At 33.8% G+C, this 16,551-nt stretch overlaps 2 protein-coding genes across 4 annotated transcripts; both read right to left on the bottom strand.

Moving 5' to 3' along the window:
• Positions 1-189: 189 nt before the first annotated feature.
• Positions 190-6,394, bottom strand: LOC124820877 (ferrochelatase-2, chloroplastic-like). Of its 3 annotated transcripts, none has more exons than XM_047292658.2 (11): positions 6,237-6,394; positions 5,979-6,140; positions 4,978-5,305; positions 4,718-4,861; positions 4,103-4,204; positions 2,818-2,921; positions 2,592-2,718; positions 2,078-2,230; positions 1,358-1,458; positions 1,020-1,221; positions 190-821 (listed from the first exon to the last, which is right to left on the bottom strand). In XM_047292658.2, the coding sequence occupies exons 2-11, from the start codon at positions 6,083-6,085 to the stop codon at positions 597-599; spliced, it is 1,593 nt and encodes a 530-aa protein (XP_047148614.1). In that variant the 5' UTR covers positions 6,086-6,140; positions 6,237-6,394; the 3' UTR covers positions 190-596. The 3 variants fall into 3 exon arrangements, with proteins under 3 accessions (XP_047148614.1, XP_087959443.1, XP_087959444.1); XM_088103318.1 differs by having other exon boundaries at positions 663-835; XM_088103317.1 differs by lacking the exons at positions 5,979-6,140; positions 6,237-6,394 and adding an exon at positions 5,816-5,948.
• Positions 6,395-12,670: 6,276 nt separating this feature from the next.
• On the bottom strand, positions 12,671-16,551 carry LOC124820883 (serine/threonine-protein kinase SRK2A). The gene is made up of 9 exons (XM_047292668.2): positions 15,861-16,551; positions 15,258-15,332; positions 15,059-15,160; positions 14,916-14,969; positions 14,729-14,821; positions 14,544-14,636; positions 14,143-14,247; positions 13,954-14,052; positions 12,671-13,188 (listed from the first exon to the last, which is right to left on the bottom strand). The coding sequence occupies exons 1-9, from the start codon at positions 15,978-15,980 to the stop codon at positions 12,874-12,876; spliced, it is 1,056 nt and encodes a 351-aa protein (XP_047148624.1). The 5' UTR covers positions 15,981-16,551; the 3' UTR covers positions 12,671-12,873.

The raw sequence follows: 16,551 nt of genomic DNA, 5'->3' as shown, positions 1-16,551 counted from the left end.
CCGTAAATTTGTTCCGCACATGAGAAATTTATGGTGGATAAAATTCTATAGTTGTGAGGGTTTGGAAGTTAGAAGCACAAATCAAAATACTCGTAGCTGTAAAAGCAATGGTTGGAGGTTTGTTGTTCATGACCTCAACCTTGCTTGTGGTTAGAGATTATAACATACATAGTTTGGAGTGCAAAAAGATAGACAAATACATATTTTGTAACTGGAATACAATCAAAATCAGTAGCACGTCTACAACCAATATGTTCTTATGGTTTACTAGCCGGGAAATGTAAACCAAAATGAACAAGAGTTTATGCAAAACTCCCTTTTTTGTTAACAAAATAGTAAAGCTTGCAAAGTCTCGAGCCGAAAGGAAATTGTGATGTCAAAAACTCTGCTTTAGATACATACAAGAGGTACTATACAAACCACATCACTATACATTATTTTTCTCTTGTTTCCATCCACAGATAATGTATCTAAACTACATTTGAGAGCTCCTGAGTGCATGCCTTCCATTTTAAGGGACATATGTGATGCTAATGGTGTATACATATACAAGCAAAACTAAATTTCACTGCCATGGAGGGTAGGTGAGGATTAACTCACCTAAACAAGGGCAATATTCCCCACTGGTGCAGAAATCCCTCACCAGTGGAGACTTCTAAAAACAACAGAAGAAGCACAGCAAGCATAGCAGCTCTTCCATTCCAAGTTTCAGCACTTTTGGTCCATCCCCATTCCCACACAATTACCGGTGGTGGCAACTCCCTACGCTGTGAATCATATGCAGCCAATAACTCTTCTACGCTGCCCAGTGGAACCAAAGACTGCCAAAATCTTTCTATTAGAGAAAATGAAACAAGTATGAAATGAAATTGCAAAATACAATATCACTACACCTATTGGCTCAATTTCTATCAACAGTTTACTGAAATGGAAATTGTCTAGGTCTGTGCTTCTATACAACTCAATAGAGAACGCAGAATAAGATAACTCTTGCTATAGTACAAAAATGATAATGGTACCTGTCGAGCTTCAAGGTTTGAAACTGCCATTGCACCAACATAAGGGAGACTCTCAATTACGGCATCTGCCAAATCTGAAATGAAGGTGGGTTCAGTTCCTAGAGCAGGAACACGACCCCATTTTTCTATACCAGAGTTTAGAGCCAATTCTTTGTACTCTACATCAATTTCTTCTAAAGTTTCAATATGCTCGCTGACAAAGCTGTGAATCAACAGATTTTAACAAAAGACTAGTCATATAGGTATCAAACAAGGGCACAGAAAAAGAGAAGGCAGCAAGCAACCATATAAATAGTTGTAAGAAAAGAAACAGTAAACATAATGAAGGCCGGTGTCACCTAATTGGTACAGCCAGCAGACTTTTTACTCCCTTTTTCCCAAGTTCAACTATTGTCTCATCTGTATAGGGCTTTAACCATTCCACAGGTCCAACTCTACTCTGTAACAAGAATTATAGCCAATTGTTAGAAATTTGAAAAATGATGTAACTAAAGAGAATAGCCAGGTTTGGTTGTGAAAGAGATTGGTATAGATTTATTGTTTGAGATAAGTTATCTAGTTGACCTATTAACTTAGATGAGCAATCTAGTTTTCACACTTTGGCTAGAATACTGTTTCCTAGTACTCACCACATTCCCCCAAGATCTTCTATCAAAGAGGTATACATTTTGCAAAGATCTTTCTTTATGTAATGACAGGTGAATCACATGAACTGTTCAGAATATTATTTCCATTTTAATCACTCATTTTCTAAGAGAAATACCAGTCACAATTTTGGGGAGAACTCTATCAATAGCCTTATGCTTTATATACATAAACAGTAATCTCACTTTAGAGTCTGGTTTTTTTACTTTCTTGTGCTGGATATTGCCAACCGTGATAGAAATGTCCATTTTTGGATAGATGTTAAGGTTCCAATTTCAGTAAAACATATTCCATATACATGGATAAACCCCAGTAAACTTTTTTTTTTCATTTTTCCTTTTAACCACAAATCAATATCATGCAGTGATAATTTGGTAACAGAAAACAAGAATAATTAAAAAATAAGTAGTGACCTGATAAGCAAGGGTGTATGCATTAGTTATCTTTCTGTTTTCAAGCTCTTCCATGATTAAATCAACACATTCCTCCATCTCTGCTTTGTATGGATCACCAGCCTCTTCTACATAGGCAAGAGGCACTCCATGTGCACTAAAGAATATCATGACCTTCAACATGCATCAAATTAATTACTGTCAGCAACAAGTGTATAAAAAGCAGTGACTGCCAAAAGCTCAAGGTGAGCTCAAGTACAGGAAAAACTTCATCAGCATTACAAAACAAAATATGAAGATAACCGAAGTTGTTAACAGAAAAATTCTGATAAAAAAGAAAAAATGTATAATACACTTCACATGGTAGATCATGTCACTCTCAACGGTCATCATTCACTAACCTATCCAGAAATATCTGATATGCTGACTACATAAATTCTGCTATAAATATTCAAAGAAGAATGATGATGACAAGATAAAAATGTTTGGGACCAACACACTTGTCTACGTCACTTAAACATAAATAATGCTGTACCTTCTCAGGAAAGTCAAAACCTTTCAGCTCTTTTTCAATTAAATTTGCCATCGCATTAATGTATCCTTCACGCTGGTACCATGAAGGAATTACCGTGTGCTGCATCTTAACTAGATATTCATCCTCTCTGAAGAACCAATACATACATAATTCATAACAAAACTGGATGTTGGATAATTTGAAGCATATTGATGTGATCAAAGTACATTTTTACTAAAGCAATCACCTGAATATACTCTCTAAGAGACGAAGACTTGAACCACTGGTCGAAATTGAAAATTGTGGATAAAGTGGAAGCACAACAAGCTTTGTAATTCCATCTCTTTTAATCTACATGATGTATATTATTTCAAAGGAAAAATTAATTAAGATTGGATTGAAAATATATCAGAGAGACAAATGATAAATGAAGCTATATTCATTACGTAGACAAATATCAGTTCACCTATGTCAAATTATATCATGTTTCCTCCACCCTGTTTCCTATATACTCTCCCCAAATGAGTAAAGCTAGATTTCAATAATTTATTTCTCGTATAATTTCCATACACAGTAGATTAAGGTACGGATCAGTTTGAAGGTAAAAGTTTATTCGAGAGGATAACCTGTTAGACTGCATATCTTTAATTATATAACATAGCAACCTTCAACTGTCCCAAAGAATACAGAAGTTATGCCTTAAGAATGGTAATAACGTCTAAAGGTTAAACACTAATATATAAGACAAACCAAAAGTATGATTTTTAAAAAGGGTTCTTACTTCACTTGAATGTAGCTTACATAAATATAATAAATTAATAAATAGAAATTTTTGGCTACTTATATACTCCCTTTTTCTCAAAGGAACTTTATATCTTCTAATTTTACCCTCTCCACCATCTCCCTTTCTGCATATATTTTTTTGGCTAATTTTTCGGTATCTTTTACAACAACCACATCAGTGTGTCTGCGAAAGTGTAGTGAAAGGATACCAAATTATTTCAAATTAGCTATAGTACCAGTCTGAATCAAAAGTTATGTTTTGAAATTAGAATGGTATATAAGGACGTCATGAACCAACTAGCCGTTGTTTGGTAAAAGACCCATAATGATTTTATAGTACATCTAAAAAAAACTTCTCACAAAAATAGCCATTTGGGGTTGAAACATTCTGGCCCACCGTGTACTGAAATTCAACTTTTCATTAGAACAATGAAGGTGGCAAGATCAAACTCTAGAATATTATAGATCACTTGGCCATAAAGACTTGTGAATGGCTTATGTAGGATACATAATTATCAGCCAAGAAATCCAAACAAACAGAAAGGCAGTTAAAGCGAGTACACGTATGTCACCAACTCATGTAGATTTTGTATTTTCATATCAAATCGGTGAAAAATGACTAGTTTCATATATTTATAAACAACTAATCAGCGTGTTGAAACTTATACAAATAAGGACTGACAGTGGCATAATCTTAATAAATGCAATCCAATTTCACATGGTATTCGAAGAACAAGATGACCAAGTACCTGTTCAATAGCCTCTTCAGTGAATGGATGCCAATAACGCATGCCAACATACACTTTGGCTGGGACATTCTTCGCCCAAAGAGACTTTCTCAACTCTTCAGCCTGTGTACAGAGCCATTAGAAGAGCTAGAGCAACGAGAAAGAAAACAGACAAAAGAAAGCATTTAATGGCGTGTACGTGCTGTGTATCTCAACCCCTAACATCAGTATTCAAAATAACTCAGAAAAGAAATACTCAATTGTAAAATCTAATAAACATTTGAAAACTCCAAAACTTAGTTTCTAATGCTTAGAAAAAGATTAATTAAAACAAATGAGTAGAGAACGTTAAATTCCCCATGGAAACAATTTTGGCTGCAGAAAACAGTTATAACTTTGTTCAAAACAACTATTTACAAAGAACAAAATCTTCTTCATAGAGAGGTGCTTTTGTTTGACGTTCTAAAACAGTTATATGCATTTGGTGCATATACAGAGCTCTGAACCACTCGTGTTTGTAGGCAATTGTTTAACACAGGATAACTTCAAATTTGACGTCTCAAATGCACTAACTAACATGTTCAAAGTGAAATATACAGTAACGTGTGGAAAAGAAGCTAGTAAGAAGTGCCATGCCTGTGCATCAGTCATGCGTCTAAGAGGAGATCCACCCCCAATAGAAGCATAGCCTTCTTTGCTCTTTGGTGCTCTCAAAACAGATACAAATTTGGCCAGTGGCTTCTGAAGAAAGCTAAATAACCTTGGTAGTCGTATAATATCCTACACAATTGTTCAGAAAATAGAAACAAACCATAAACAGTAAAAAATCAAAATCTTTAAATAATCGATAAAAACAAGTAGCCCAAAGAGATAGTGTGTTAAAGCTAGAATATTACTGGGTCAGCAAAAAGGTTAAACAAAAAAGGCTGGACATCTTCTAGAGTCTCTGGACCTCCGAGGTTCAACAATAACACTCCAATCTTATCATCACCGATAAGAGGTGTATCAGATAAATCTTGAACTGTTGGAGTTGCTAAAGCTTCAACTGGCAACAAGCGCCTCCTGACTAACTGCTCAGAAACCAAGGGCTGTGTTTCAAACCACCCTGAAGTACTTCTTCCCATTACATAATTTTTCAAAGGATTAGTGTTAGAAGAAGCCTCCACATGGCCTCCAGAGCAGCGATACATCTTTTGAGAGGTACGGATTGTCTGTGGCAACAACCTTTGAAAATAAAAATAAAAAAATATTAAAATTAAAGCACAGTTTAATATGAGGAAAAAGTTCAAGATGAATTTTGGGCATTCACATGAACTGTAAACATCAATTGTTACATGTTGAGCTCAGATGCACGATGGGAAGGAAATAATAAAAATAAAGGCATTTGGATGATCTGTAGAACTTCACAGCTTAAAGAAAACGGGGGAAATCGGAACTAGAGTTTAAATCAGGTCCTATTGATCACTTAAAATGCGAAGCTTAAGGTCATGGAAATTTAGGTAAGAGGTAGCAAAGTGTACTTGAAATAACTCTTGTTTATAATAAATCATAAAATTGGATTCAACAAAACCTTTACATGTTTTCGAAGTACAGAATCTTAGTTTGATATAGAACTTCTATAATAACAACAATTCAGTGAAATCCATTTAAGCAACTTAACGTAACTCAGACAACTGCATATCAGACTACGGAATGCAACTTTCGACCTTCATTGTATAATTAAGGAATGCTTACTTCCATGATCAACACACGAGAAGTCATCTTATACCAGCTACCACCACTAATCGGATTTTAAAATATGGTGTTCAAGGTAAATAACTCCATCTTCGAATCCGACGAGTTAGATGCTGAAAATTTCAGAACACATAACTACAACTATGTCAAAAGGAACACTCACAGAGGTGACTTGAAATTACGAGAACCAGGACTGAGGCAAGGAGGAGGACGGTTATACGAGCAAGATGAAGAGGAAGGTGGTGAAGGGGCATGAATTGGAGAATTCATAGCTCGATTAATTAAAAAAATACAGCACTTTCACCGCTTTCTTGTCTTTCTGTTTCTGCACAAATGCATGTCTGAACCCTTAGCAGCGGAACTCAAGGCTCTAAAAGAAACTAAACCCAGAAGTAATTTACCGAAAAGGAAAAAACTTTACCAAATCTCCACAAAACTGAAAGAGAAGGAGCAATCGCTAAGCAAAGGGTATAATGTGAATGAAGAAGACCGTGTAAATTTCCATTTTTTTTTTATTTTACATTTTGTATATCTGCAATTGGACTGGTTTTAATACAAAGGTGGAAAATGTCATAAATGATGAAACTCCATTTCCATCTGAAATTGGGACCCTTAAGGATGAGAGTGACGGCTGAGACAGAGAATAATCCACAACTCCTGTTTTTTTTTTTTGTTATTATCGTCTCATCTCCAACAATTTTTACTGCCTACCATTTTCCTGGATATTTTTCCTTACATAGACAAGCCATTCTTTCCTTGATTGGTATACTTTTCTGGCCTTATTTGTATTAAATCATTTTTTATTTTTCTGAGCTCGTCTAAATTGATAAAAAAATCATGAATGAAAAAGAAAAGGGAATTTCTGAATTATCCTCTTGGATATAGGTGTCCTGTGTATGGTACATATATTTTAAGTTATTTATTTTCAGACGAGGGGTTGATTTATTTTTTTTAGCAGAAGGTTAGGGATGGATAATGAGAAAGACGAGTCTAATCCAGATTTATAATACATGATTTAGAAAATGAAATAAATTTTTTATATTTTCTTAAATTAGTACTTTTTTTATTCTCTCTTTTCTCTTTTCTAAAGTAATATCTTTATATACTATATTTATAATTAGCCGACAACTTCCTTAATTACCCTACCTTTATATCTCTAAATTACAATTGATAAATGTTTTTAAAATATAAATAATTGTGTTTTCAATTATTGAAATTTAGAATAATCCAATGAACAATTTAACTTGTTAAAGGTCAATGCAATTTGGGTTTAATATACCAATTGGTTAAGGGAAAAAGAAAAGTATTTTTAGCTTAGATAAGAGACTCAAGGTCTTAGGAAAAAAATACTTTTTGTGTTTTAGCGTATTAAGCTTAGATTTAGGTAGGGGTGGGCAAAGTATACTCCACTGCACTATACTATAAAAATTTGCAGTTAACTATAAAACAGTTCTCCTAAACTAAACTGAACTAAAAGTAGTTCGGGTGAACTGAACTGCACTGATTTTTAGTCCACTAGTCCACTCATAGGACAGTGCAGTTGAGTAAACTAATTTATATTACACTTTGTGCTCATTTGCTGAAGTGTCTGGAAAATAAAATAATACAAGGACACATGGCCTCCTTTTCTTACTTTTGTTGATTAAAGAATTTGTAAACGACAAACACATGGGAACTCATGCTGAAAGGAAGAAAAGAACACGGAGCAAAGAGAAGTGATGTCTCGTCCTATGGGATCCATCCACCCAAGAAAGTGATCTTTTTCATTGGAAAAGCCAGCCAGCATGTTCACGGAGGAGAAGAAACTTCACGTAAATTGTAGCTGGAAGAAGTGGATGCATGGATGGCTGTCCAAGGACCTTCACGGTCCAGCAACAAGAAGAAGACGTCCAGCACCTTGAAGAAGACCTTCACGGTCCAGCAGTAGAGAAGATTGGCATGGTGATTGGAGAGCTGGAAGAAGATCCCACACAGAGAAAAACACGGCTGTCACATGAAGAAGCACACAGCAGCCCTAATCCTTTCGAACCCTAGCTTCAAGGGTTTTCAATTTGGGGGTAAAATTCTCAGTTAGGGAGAAACTGTGGTTCACAGTTAACTGCACTTAAATTATGTAGAGTTCAGTTTGTTTTAACTGAACTGTAAAATAGTTTAATTAGTTTTAGTTAAAATAAGTTTAGTTTTTTTAAGTATAATATAATTCAGTTAATTTTAGTTTCAGTATGAATTATGTCCAGCCCTAGATTTAGGCATGTAAGGGATTTTCCAATCCATTTTGCTAACTTTGGAAATAGAAGGTTAAAAGGTTTAAGTATAGTTCGAGATAACTAAGAGAAGATTATGTTGTAAAGTTATTAAGATATAGTGCATATTCATAAGATAGAAGTATTTTAATATGAAGAGTGTTAGCAATATTTTATACTTAATATACATTATATGATAAAACTTTGCAAACCATAAACTCATAAGAAATGCCCAATAAATGAAATATGCTAATATTATTCTATAAAGTGTATTCAAAATTGCATTTCTAACATTTTCTTCTAATTTATTATATTGTAGAAATTAAAATATCCAACTTCTCTAACTCAGAAAGTGAGACCTTTATTTAATGTACATTTTACGCATTAATCTCATAATTAGGAAAAAACATTACATCTTAATCAACCCAAACTAGCATTATTTTATATTCATCTCTTTTATATTTATGAATTAAATCTTAATGTTTTTTTAGCAAATAGTTAAAAGTAACATAATAACGATTTAAACTATCCATTATAATTTTTCATTCAATATTTAAAAATATTAACTTTGTTTTTTATTTTTAGTTAGAACTAAATATTTATGTTTTACAATACACATGTTCAAAATACTAATTAGTTTAAAAAATAAAATATATGCATGCTTAACCCATTTTATTTCTAAAAAAGGTTAAAACAAAATAAAAGTGGATAATGTTTATCTTATCCAAATAGGTTGGTTAACCCTTAAGTACTGATACCTTTCAGGTTGGTTGACCAATAAAGCATTTAAAGCCTTTTTGAATGTTTGACTAAGTAGTAGGTGTTTGTGCCTCTTAGACAACCCTTGTATATGTGTTCCAAATAATTCCATAATTTCTACAAAATTTACAACACAATAACTTTAAATTGTTTTATGTTATTTTATCTTTTAATTATTGTCAGAACCCATTAAAAATTTCAAATAGTGGAAGCCAAGTGTCAATGAAAGGGTTTGAATTTTCAGATAGTGAAAGACAGGTGTGCAGCGCTGAGTGACCGATCGGTTTTAGTGACGGTAGTATTTAAGGCTAAATTTCAAACTTCGTGCCACTTTTCTGCATATACCCTTCTTCTCCAAATTGTTGATCTCCATTTTCTTCTCCTTCTCTTTACAATATCCACCTTTTCTCTAAGAATTCTCATCTTTTTCTTATTCCGATCACCAATCAGGCACCGGTTGAACTCTCCCGGCGTCAAGGGCTTTCATTTAAACCGATCAAGTTGTGGTTTAAACGGGTGAGTACTTCTCTTCTTAGACCGTTCGTTTTTCTGTCACATGCAAATCCAGATTCTGGTTGCATGAGATTATCATCTCATTCTGAGTATTTCTGGTATTTTGTTGGTTAGTTTCATAAAGCGTGACTGTAGAATTCTAAGATTTATGGTAGTGGTGAGCCAAATACTGCATTGTTGAGTGTTCGGCTACGTTTAGAGGTAAGGGAAGCTTGTAATTTAATTATAATTCTTGTTTGATGATGATTTATTGGATGGTATGATGTTATGATTGATGTTGTAATATTGCATGTTTGTTTGAGTGTATTGTTGATTTATGAAAAGGTGTAACTGGGTAGAAACATAGTTGATCATGATTCTGCATTAATCTACATAATTCTGTAAATTGTAACCGAGAGTCATTATTAACCGTTCGGTTTATCCTTCGGTTAAGTTCTTAGGTTCTAGCAATAGTTATTATGATTTTCGGTTAAGTCTAAATTATATGTAATATTTAGTATTTGGTACATTCTTAGGAGTTCGGTCTAGTAAAATATTATTCTGTAGTAACTGTTGAGTAGTAAGTAAAAGTCCAAATACTATTACTAATGTTCGGCCTATGATGAGTTTTTATCTAGAATGGATCGTTCGGTCCTATTCGGTGTATAAGTGGAAGACCGCTCGGTCTTGCACTAAGTATTCAGCTGTGTTAGTCTAGAAGGTATTCAAAACGTTCGGTCTTGTCTCTGGGGGAATGTTATTGTTCAGTTTGATTTCAGATGGGATCTGTTTGTATTGGTTCGGTTTGATTGTATTATAGAATATAAATGGAATGGTATGGAAATGAAAGAGTATTCCAGGGAGGAATATCTCATGAGTGGTTATTGAATGGTAGAGTATGAATGTGGTTATGCTTAGCTAGCGGTTATCCTGATATTCTGTGATTACTCATTCTCAAGTAGAGAGGAGTAAGTCATGTGTGAGAATGACAAGAGGTCCTAATCCATAAGGTGAACTTAGACGGAACGGACTAACCTCGGGTGGCAGTTGTTGAGGGCATCCCAGCTATTACATCACCCGGGTGCAAAAACGTCGTAGCTACACAGAATTCATACAGTCCGGACAGTCAGAGTAAAGTGGTCAATCATTGCATGCTTTGACTTGAAATTTTGATTGGAAGTGCATGATTGGATGTTACATGGTTGTATATTGAATTATGTTAGATTTATGTGAAATATATGTTTTACTGAATTAATTAAATTACATAAGCTTACCCTATATTTTTTCGTCTTGTCTGTTTTATCCGTTCGGTCGTTATTTCTGTTGCAATGATCATCCTATGGATGTGAGCAGAAGGAGAAGAGCTGCTGAAGCTCTAGAAGAAGTGGAAGAGAAAGCGGAACCTTAGGACCGTTCGATCGTTAGGTTGGGTTTTATTTTGTAAAATCGTTCGGTATAAGCTTAGTTTTGAAATCATTTGATATAGACTGTAGTTTGGTAAAGTTTAAATTCTGCAGTATTTTCATAAGACCGTTCGGCCATATCTGTACCTTTGCTTCTCAGAACTGAACTGTAATATTATTAATTGTGAATATTCTATATATGGTTTTATGTTGTATTTTGGAATGTTACAATTATGATGTTTAAATAAAATAATTTAAGTTTTCTAATCTTTAAATAAGTATTTTAATATTAAATATAAATTTTTGTTTAAAATTAAATATATTTAATGATTCAAAATAATAATTCGATATTGTTTTTTAGCTAATGTTACTCAATTTTACTTTTAGTTGATATTGATTTTAGTAATCAAGGTTATCTTTTTATGTTGGTCAAGTTTTTTTACTAGCCTTTAGACTAATTCAAACTAAAAAAAATTAGGGTTAAATATGTTTTTAGTCCCTAAACTATTGGCCATTTCTGGTTTTCGTCCCTCTTCCAAAGTAAGGTACAATTTGGTCCTCATTCTTTAGAAAAACGTTCGTTTTAGTCCTCAAAATTTTGTTTTTAGTCCTCGTTTTAGTCCTCAAAACGTTCGTTTTTCGACTAAAACGAACGTTTTTTAAAGATTGAGGACTAAATTGTACCTTACTTTGGAAGAGGGACGAAAACCAGAAACGGTCAATAGTTTAGGGACTAAAAACATATTTAACCCAAAAAATTATAGTTAACATTGATCAAAATAATACTACTTAAAGTAGGTAAAAAGTTATTTATATTCAACATTAAAAAGGTGTCATGGTCGACTTTGGGCAAAAAAAATTGTTATCAACATTAGTTGAGAAAACATTGTTTAGCGTTAACTAATAAATAACATTGTTTCACATCAACAAATAAATAATTTCGATTATGACAATCGAAAAATAACCTAAGAAATATCGATGGAAAAAAATTTAGAGTTAAATCACTCAAAAAATTTATTTTATCATCATCGATAAAAAAAAAACTCAACTACCATTAATTTTAAAAAAAAAACCTATTAAATCCGAATATCATTAATTAAGAAATAATTCCAACATATGTTAATTAAAAAAATTAATTTATATTCATCGAAAAATAACTCAAGAAAAAAAGTATTTTTCCCATCAACAAAAAAATCAATTATGTGTAGAAAAAAATATTAATTAATATCAACTAAGACTATTTTCTTATATGTATAATGAAAAATAATTATATTTAATCAATCTAAAAAGAATCTCCCACCAACATACAATACGAACACTAATGTAAACTGTAAGTTTTCTAACTAGTTCACTATTTGAATCAACGTTTCAAACACGTATAGACTAATAATCATATAACACTCAAGTGTTGGAGACTACATTTAATAGACTATAAAATATTCTATGCCCTATGCAAAGTCACATGAAAAGGTTTACTCCTTAGTATCTTTGAAACAAACACTTATGTTTTAGAAATGCTTATAAATAACATTTAAAAACGAAATATGACTAAACTTATTTTAAACGTTATGAAGTCTGCAACATGTTCAGCAAAGAGATTGTTTCTCACTAAAAACAAAATTAAGAATCATGAAATATATATATATAAAGTTAAAACTATAATATACAAATTTAGTTCCGAAGTATGTTTGTTATTTCTCTTGAAAAACTAAATGATCACTTCTAAAGTTTAGTCCAGTGGTAATTCTCTTGAAAAAAACTAATGTACAATGAGTACATGGTTAAAATCATTTTCTGACTCGAGCAAGATAATCATCCACTTTCTGTGATATAGCATTCTCAAAGTAAACCAGAACCAAGTACAAGAACTTAAGGCACAATACATGGTTGAGGTCATTGTTTCGTGTGATATAAAAGCATTTTAAAGTTAACTAGCTGGATTATAAATGGATGAGTAATTTAAAAGTTATCAGACAACTACTGTTTTCATACACGACTTCCATGGTGATACAGGTAATACTAATACATTACATGGACAGTGCAGTGACTTAGACTGCCTCGCTGGTTTATAGTAGTTAATATAAATTATAGTACACATAAAAATAGGTGACTTCTAGCATAAAAAATGAAACTTTAACCAAGAACACAAGAATTATACTGCTTAACTGATTTGAAATTCTCCACTGGCATGAACTTCCTTCACCCTCTTGTCATATTCATCTTCTTCATCCTCCTCTTCCTCCACATCTTCTTCCCCTTCCTCTTCTTCACCGTCCCAGCCAAAACCTTTGAGAGGCCTAGAAACCGGAGGAGGGTCCCTTGCTTCTCCCACAATTTTCATTATCTCCTCCACACTTTGAACAGAAAAACTTGGGTTGCCTCTCTGGTAATAGACAGCTTGAGCTGATTCAGTTAGCTCTCTTGGAAGATTCTTCAAAAACCATGGGTGGTTCTTAATTTCCTTAAGGGAGATTCTCTGCAGACAATAGAGAGAATCAGGTGTGGCAGTTAGCTTGATATAAACTTCATACTGACTCCTGATATCAAATTCAGTCATGTGTACTTTCAAAAGCACAAAGTTTGTGTTTAAAATGTTGTCTTCTGTTAAAAGCATATCAAAACTGGTGAATGAAGTGAAGATACCATAGGTGAATCAGAAATAGGGAGCTCTATATAGATTTAAAGCCACACAAGTAATTTAATTAATAAGGACTGAGTGTATGTTAAACTTTTACAACCATTAGCCAGCAAATTCATTCTCCGGAGTCAGTACATGCCACCAAAATTTTGAAAAGAAAATACCATTAGTTCTTCATAAAATATGATAAGATTTCTGTTCAAATTGTACAAGTCTAAATTTTGCATTGTCCCGGATCTCTGACAAACCTAAGCATGACGTATGGAAAGCAGTGCAGAGGAGAGAAAAGAATACCCAATTCAAGTTCTAGCTTAACAGGAGGGAAAATGGAAAATTTTGATCTTTACCAATCAACTAAACAAGAGGGTAGCAGATGATTATTAAAGAATAGGGGTTGGGTGTAGAACTTCCCAATAGGTATAGCTTTCAGTCAACAGGGTTTATTTCACCAGCTTGATTATTTCTCATCAACATTATGATTCGCAAGGGTTACAAGTCAACAGAATAACATAATTGTAACTCGGGATTATAATACGGTTAAGATAGTTTGTCCAAATTGAAATGTAAAAAGGAAACAAGAGTTACTTGAAAATTATAACATACCCTTAATGGATTTGCTACAAATATACGAGAAAGGAGGTGTCTGCAGTCTTGAGATATGTGAACATAATCAGGGATTTTGTATTGAACAGCCATTATTCGCTGCAGATGAGAACGGGAAATATGGGTAAGATAATGAGAATATAGCATGAAAGAGTATCAGAATCAGTATTAACAGTGATAGTACTGTACCTGAATTGTTTTCCTAAAATTCCTAGGGTCATCCTGATCCTCAAAAGGGTAAGCTCCAACCAGCATCACATAAAGAGTCACTCCACATGACCATACATCAGCCAACTAAAACAATTTTTAGAATAGAACATTAATTAGATTCATTGATATATTGGTTATAGTAGATATACATATAAAGACTTTTCCAGGTAGCATGGTCAAAGAAACAAAGCTACAAAATTAGAGATAGGCAAGGTGTAACAAGAAATGAAAAGAAATCTCCCCTCTCCCTATTCAAATAAACCCAAAGACTGACATGCAGCAGACAGAAAGATGATGTTAACATCCTAAAACACAGCCACACATACAAAGATATAGGGAACTATAAAGAACCAAATATATGTAGACTGTAGAGTACATACCTTCCCATCATACTCCCTCCTGGAAAGAACCTCTGGTGCTATATAAGCTGGAGTTCCAACAGTTGATTTGGGTCGTGAATGAAGCAGAGATGACTAAACCAAAAATCAGAAACGTTCAGACATATGAGGCTAAGGTGCATATTATTACAACTTTGAAACTAGTGTTAATCTAATCATTGTGGTACCTTGGAATAGCCAAAGTCACAAATTTTCAAGCGGGGTGCAGGGCTACCATCTAAAAGTGTGTTTTCTAACTTCAAATCTCTGTGGCAAATTTGCTGCAAAAAAAGGAGTAAAATCATAGGTTCTCACTTTGTACAATTCTGAGAGGAGAAGTTCAATCATTTTTCAAGAACTTTAGAATTATTATACCATGGCATGACAGTAGTGCACACCAGAAATAAGCTGCTGAAAGAAATATCTAGCCTGCACAATCAAAGGGGAAAATAAATGAGACATGGATACAAGAAAAGGTACTAAGGGTGTGAAGAAAATCCCACGAGGAAGTTATCAACCTCATCTTCACTGAACCTGCCAGCATTGCATATCCTCTCAAAGAGCTCTCCTCCAGCTGCATACTCCATCACTATGGCCAAATGAGTGGGCGTCAAAACCACCTACAAAACCAAAATACGATTTAAATGAGTAAATAATTTAATAAAATAAAGTACTCAATACCAAATAATCCAATATGCCAACAGCTTAAATCCTTGCCTCCTTGAAGCGAATGATATTGGGGTGCCGAAGGGATCTGTGGTTGATAATCTCTCTTGCCACATTCTCGTCAATCTGGAATTGCAGAAGGGGTGAATAAAACTTTTAGAAGCCAAAACAATAGCTTTTCAATTTCATAAATAGAAATTAAAAACAAGAAACAAATAAAAGAATATGAACATCTCCATCTAGTCTGCTTGGTTTTACAGCAGAATACAAGCCATGCGTTGGATTAGCCAACTCAAAGATTTAGTGAAAGAAAATCAGTTCATAATAATCAGTAAACAGAATCAACTATCTCCAGGAAAGAGCTACTACACATTTAAAAACAAGATAGTTTATAATTGTATTTTCCATCACTTCCTACATTTCTTTCGATCACGCGTAATGAAATTGTGACAAAAAACCATGTAACACCTTTCCCAGATTTTTCACTTTTCACAAATCAGAGCCTCAACCTCACATGCCCTTCATTAATCATCATTTCACATGCAAAACGTGCAAGCAATAACAAATCTGAAGATTGAAGAAATGAAAAAATAAAAGATAAAATTCGATTATACTTTTTTTTAAAAGAAAGAAAGAAAGAAAGAAAAAAGAAACCTTTTGACCACGCTCGATGTATTTCATGGCAACAAGCTCCTTGGTCTCCTTGTTCCTCATGAGCCTGGCCACCCCAAAATTCCCAGCCCCCAAATCCTTGACAGCCTCATACTTTTCCATAATCAAATCCCTCAACTCAACCAAAGATGCTGCCTGTTATTACGATTACGAATGGAAGAAAGGGGGTTCAAACTTGAAACTTGAAACTCAGAGGGGGCATGCAAGACCCTTGTAGAATCACAACACCATTTTACACTTTGATCAAAAGGGTTATATAAAGGTGGTCCCTTTCACTGATAAAAAAAAAACGGTTCTTTTTCCACACACACATACAATAATGTGTAATATATGTATAGAGAGAGAGAGATTGGGGGGTGGGAATGAAAAATTATTTAGAGCGGGAGAGAAGAAAGTGCACGTGGGATAGTGAGAGAGAAAACATTAGAAAATTGGGGTAGGATGGGATCTAATCAATGAAGATGAAGAAGATGAAGGCAAACCAGCTTGAATCCAGTTAATTAGTGAGTACCCTTTTGGTTTGGTTTTTTATTTGAGTTGTGAAACTGAGAATTGAGATTGCAAATTTGGAATTGGTATTTGGAATGGGATCTCTTACAACGCCGATGCTGTAGGGGACAGGACAGGGACTCCTTTCTCTTCATTCCTCAATCTTCTTTGTCGTTTTCACAAG

This window comes from Vigna umbellata, chromosome 1, assembly GCF_029865625.1.
Source record: "Vigna umbellata cultivar VRB3 chromosome 1, Vumbellata_1.0, whole genome shotgun sequence".
Classification (NCBI taxonomy): domain Eukaryota; kingdom Viridiplantae; phylum Streptophyta; class Magnoliopsida; order Fabales; family Fabaceae; genus Vigna; species Vigna umbellata.
The sequence above is the reverse complement of the archived record's forward strand: the minus strand, read 5'-3'. Positions and strand labels throughout refer to the sequence as shown.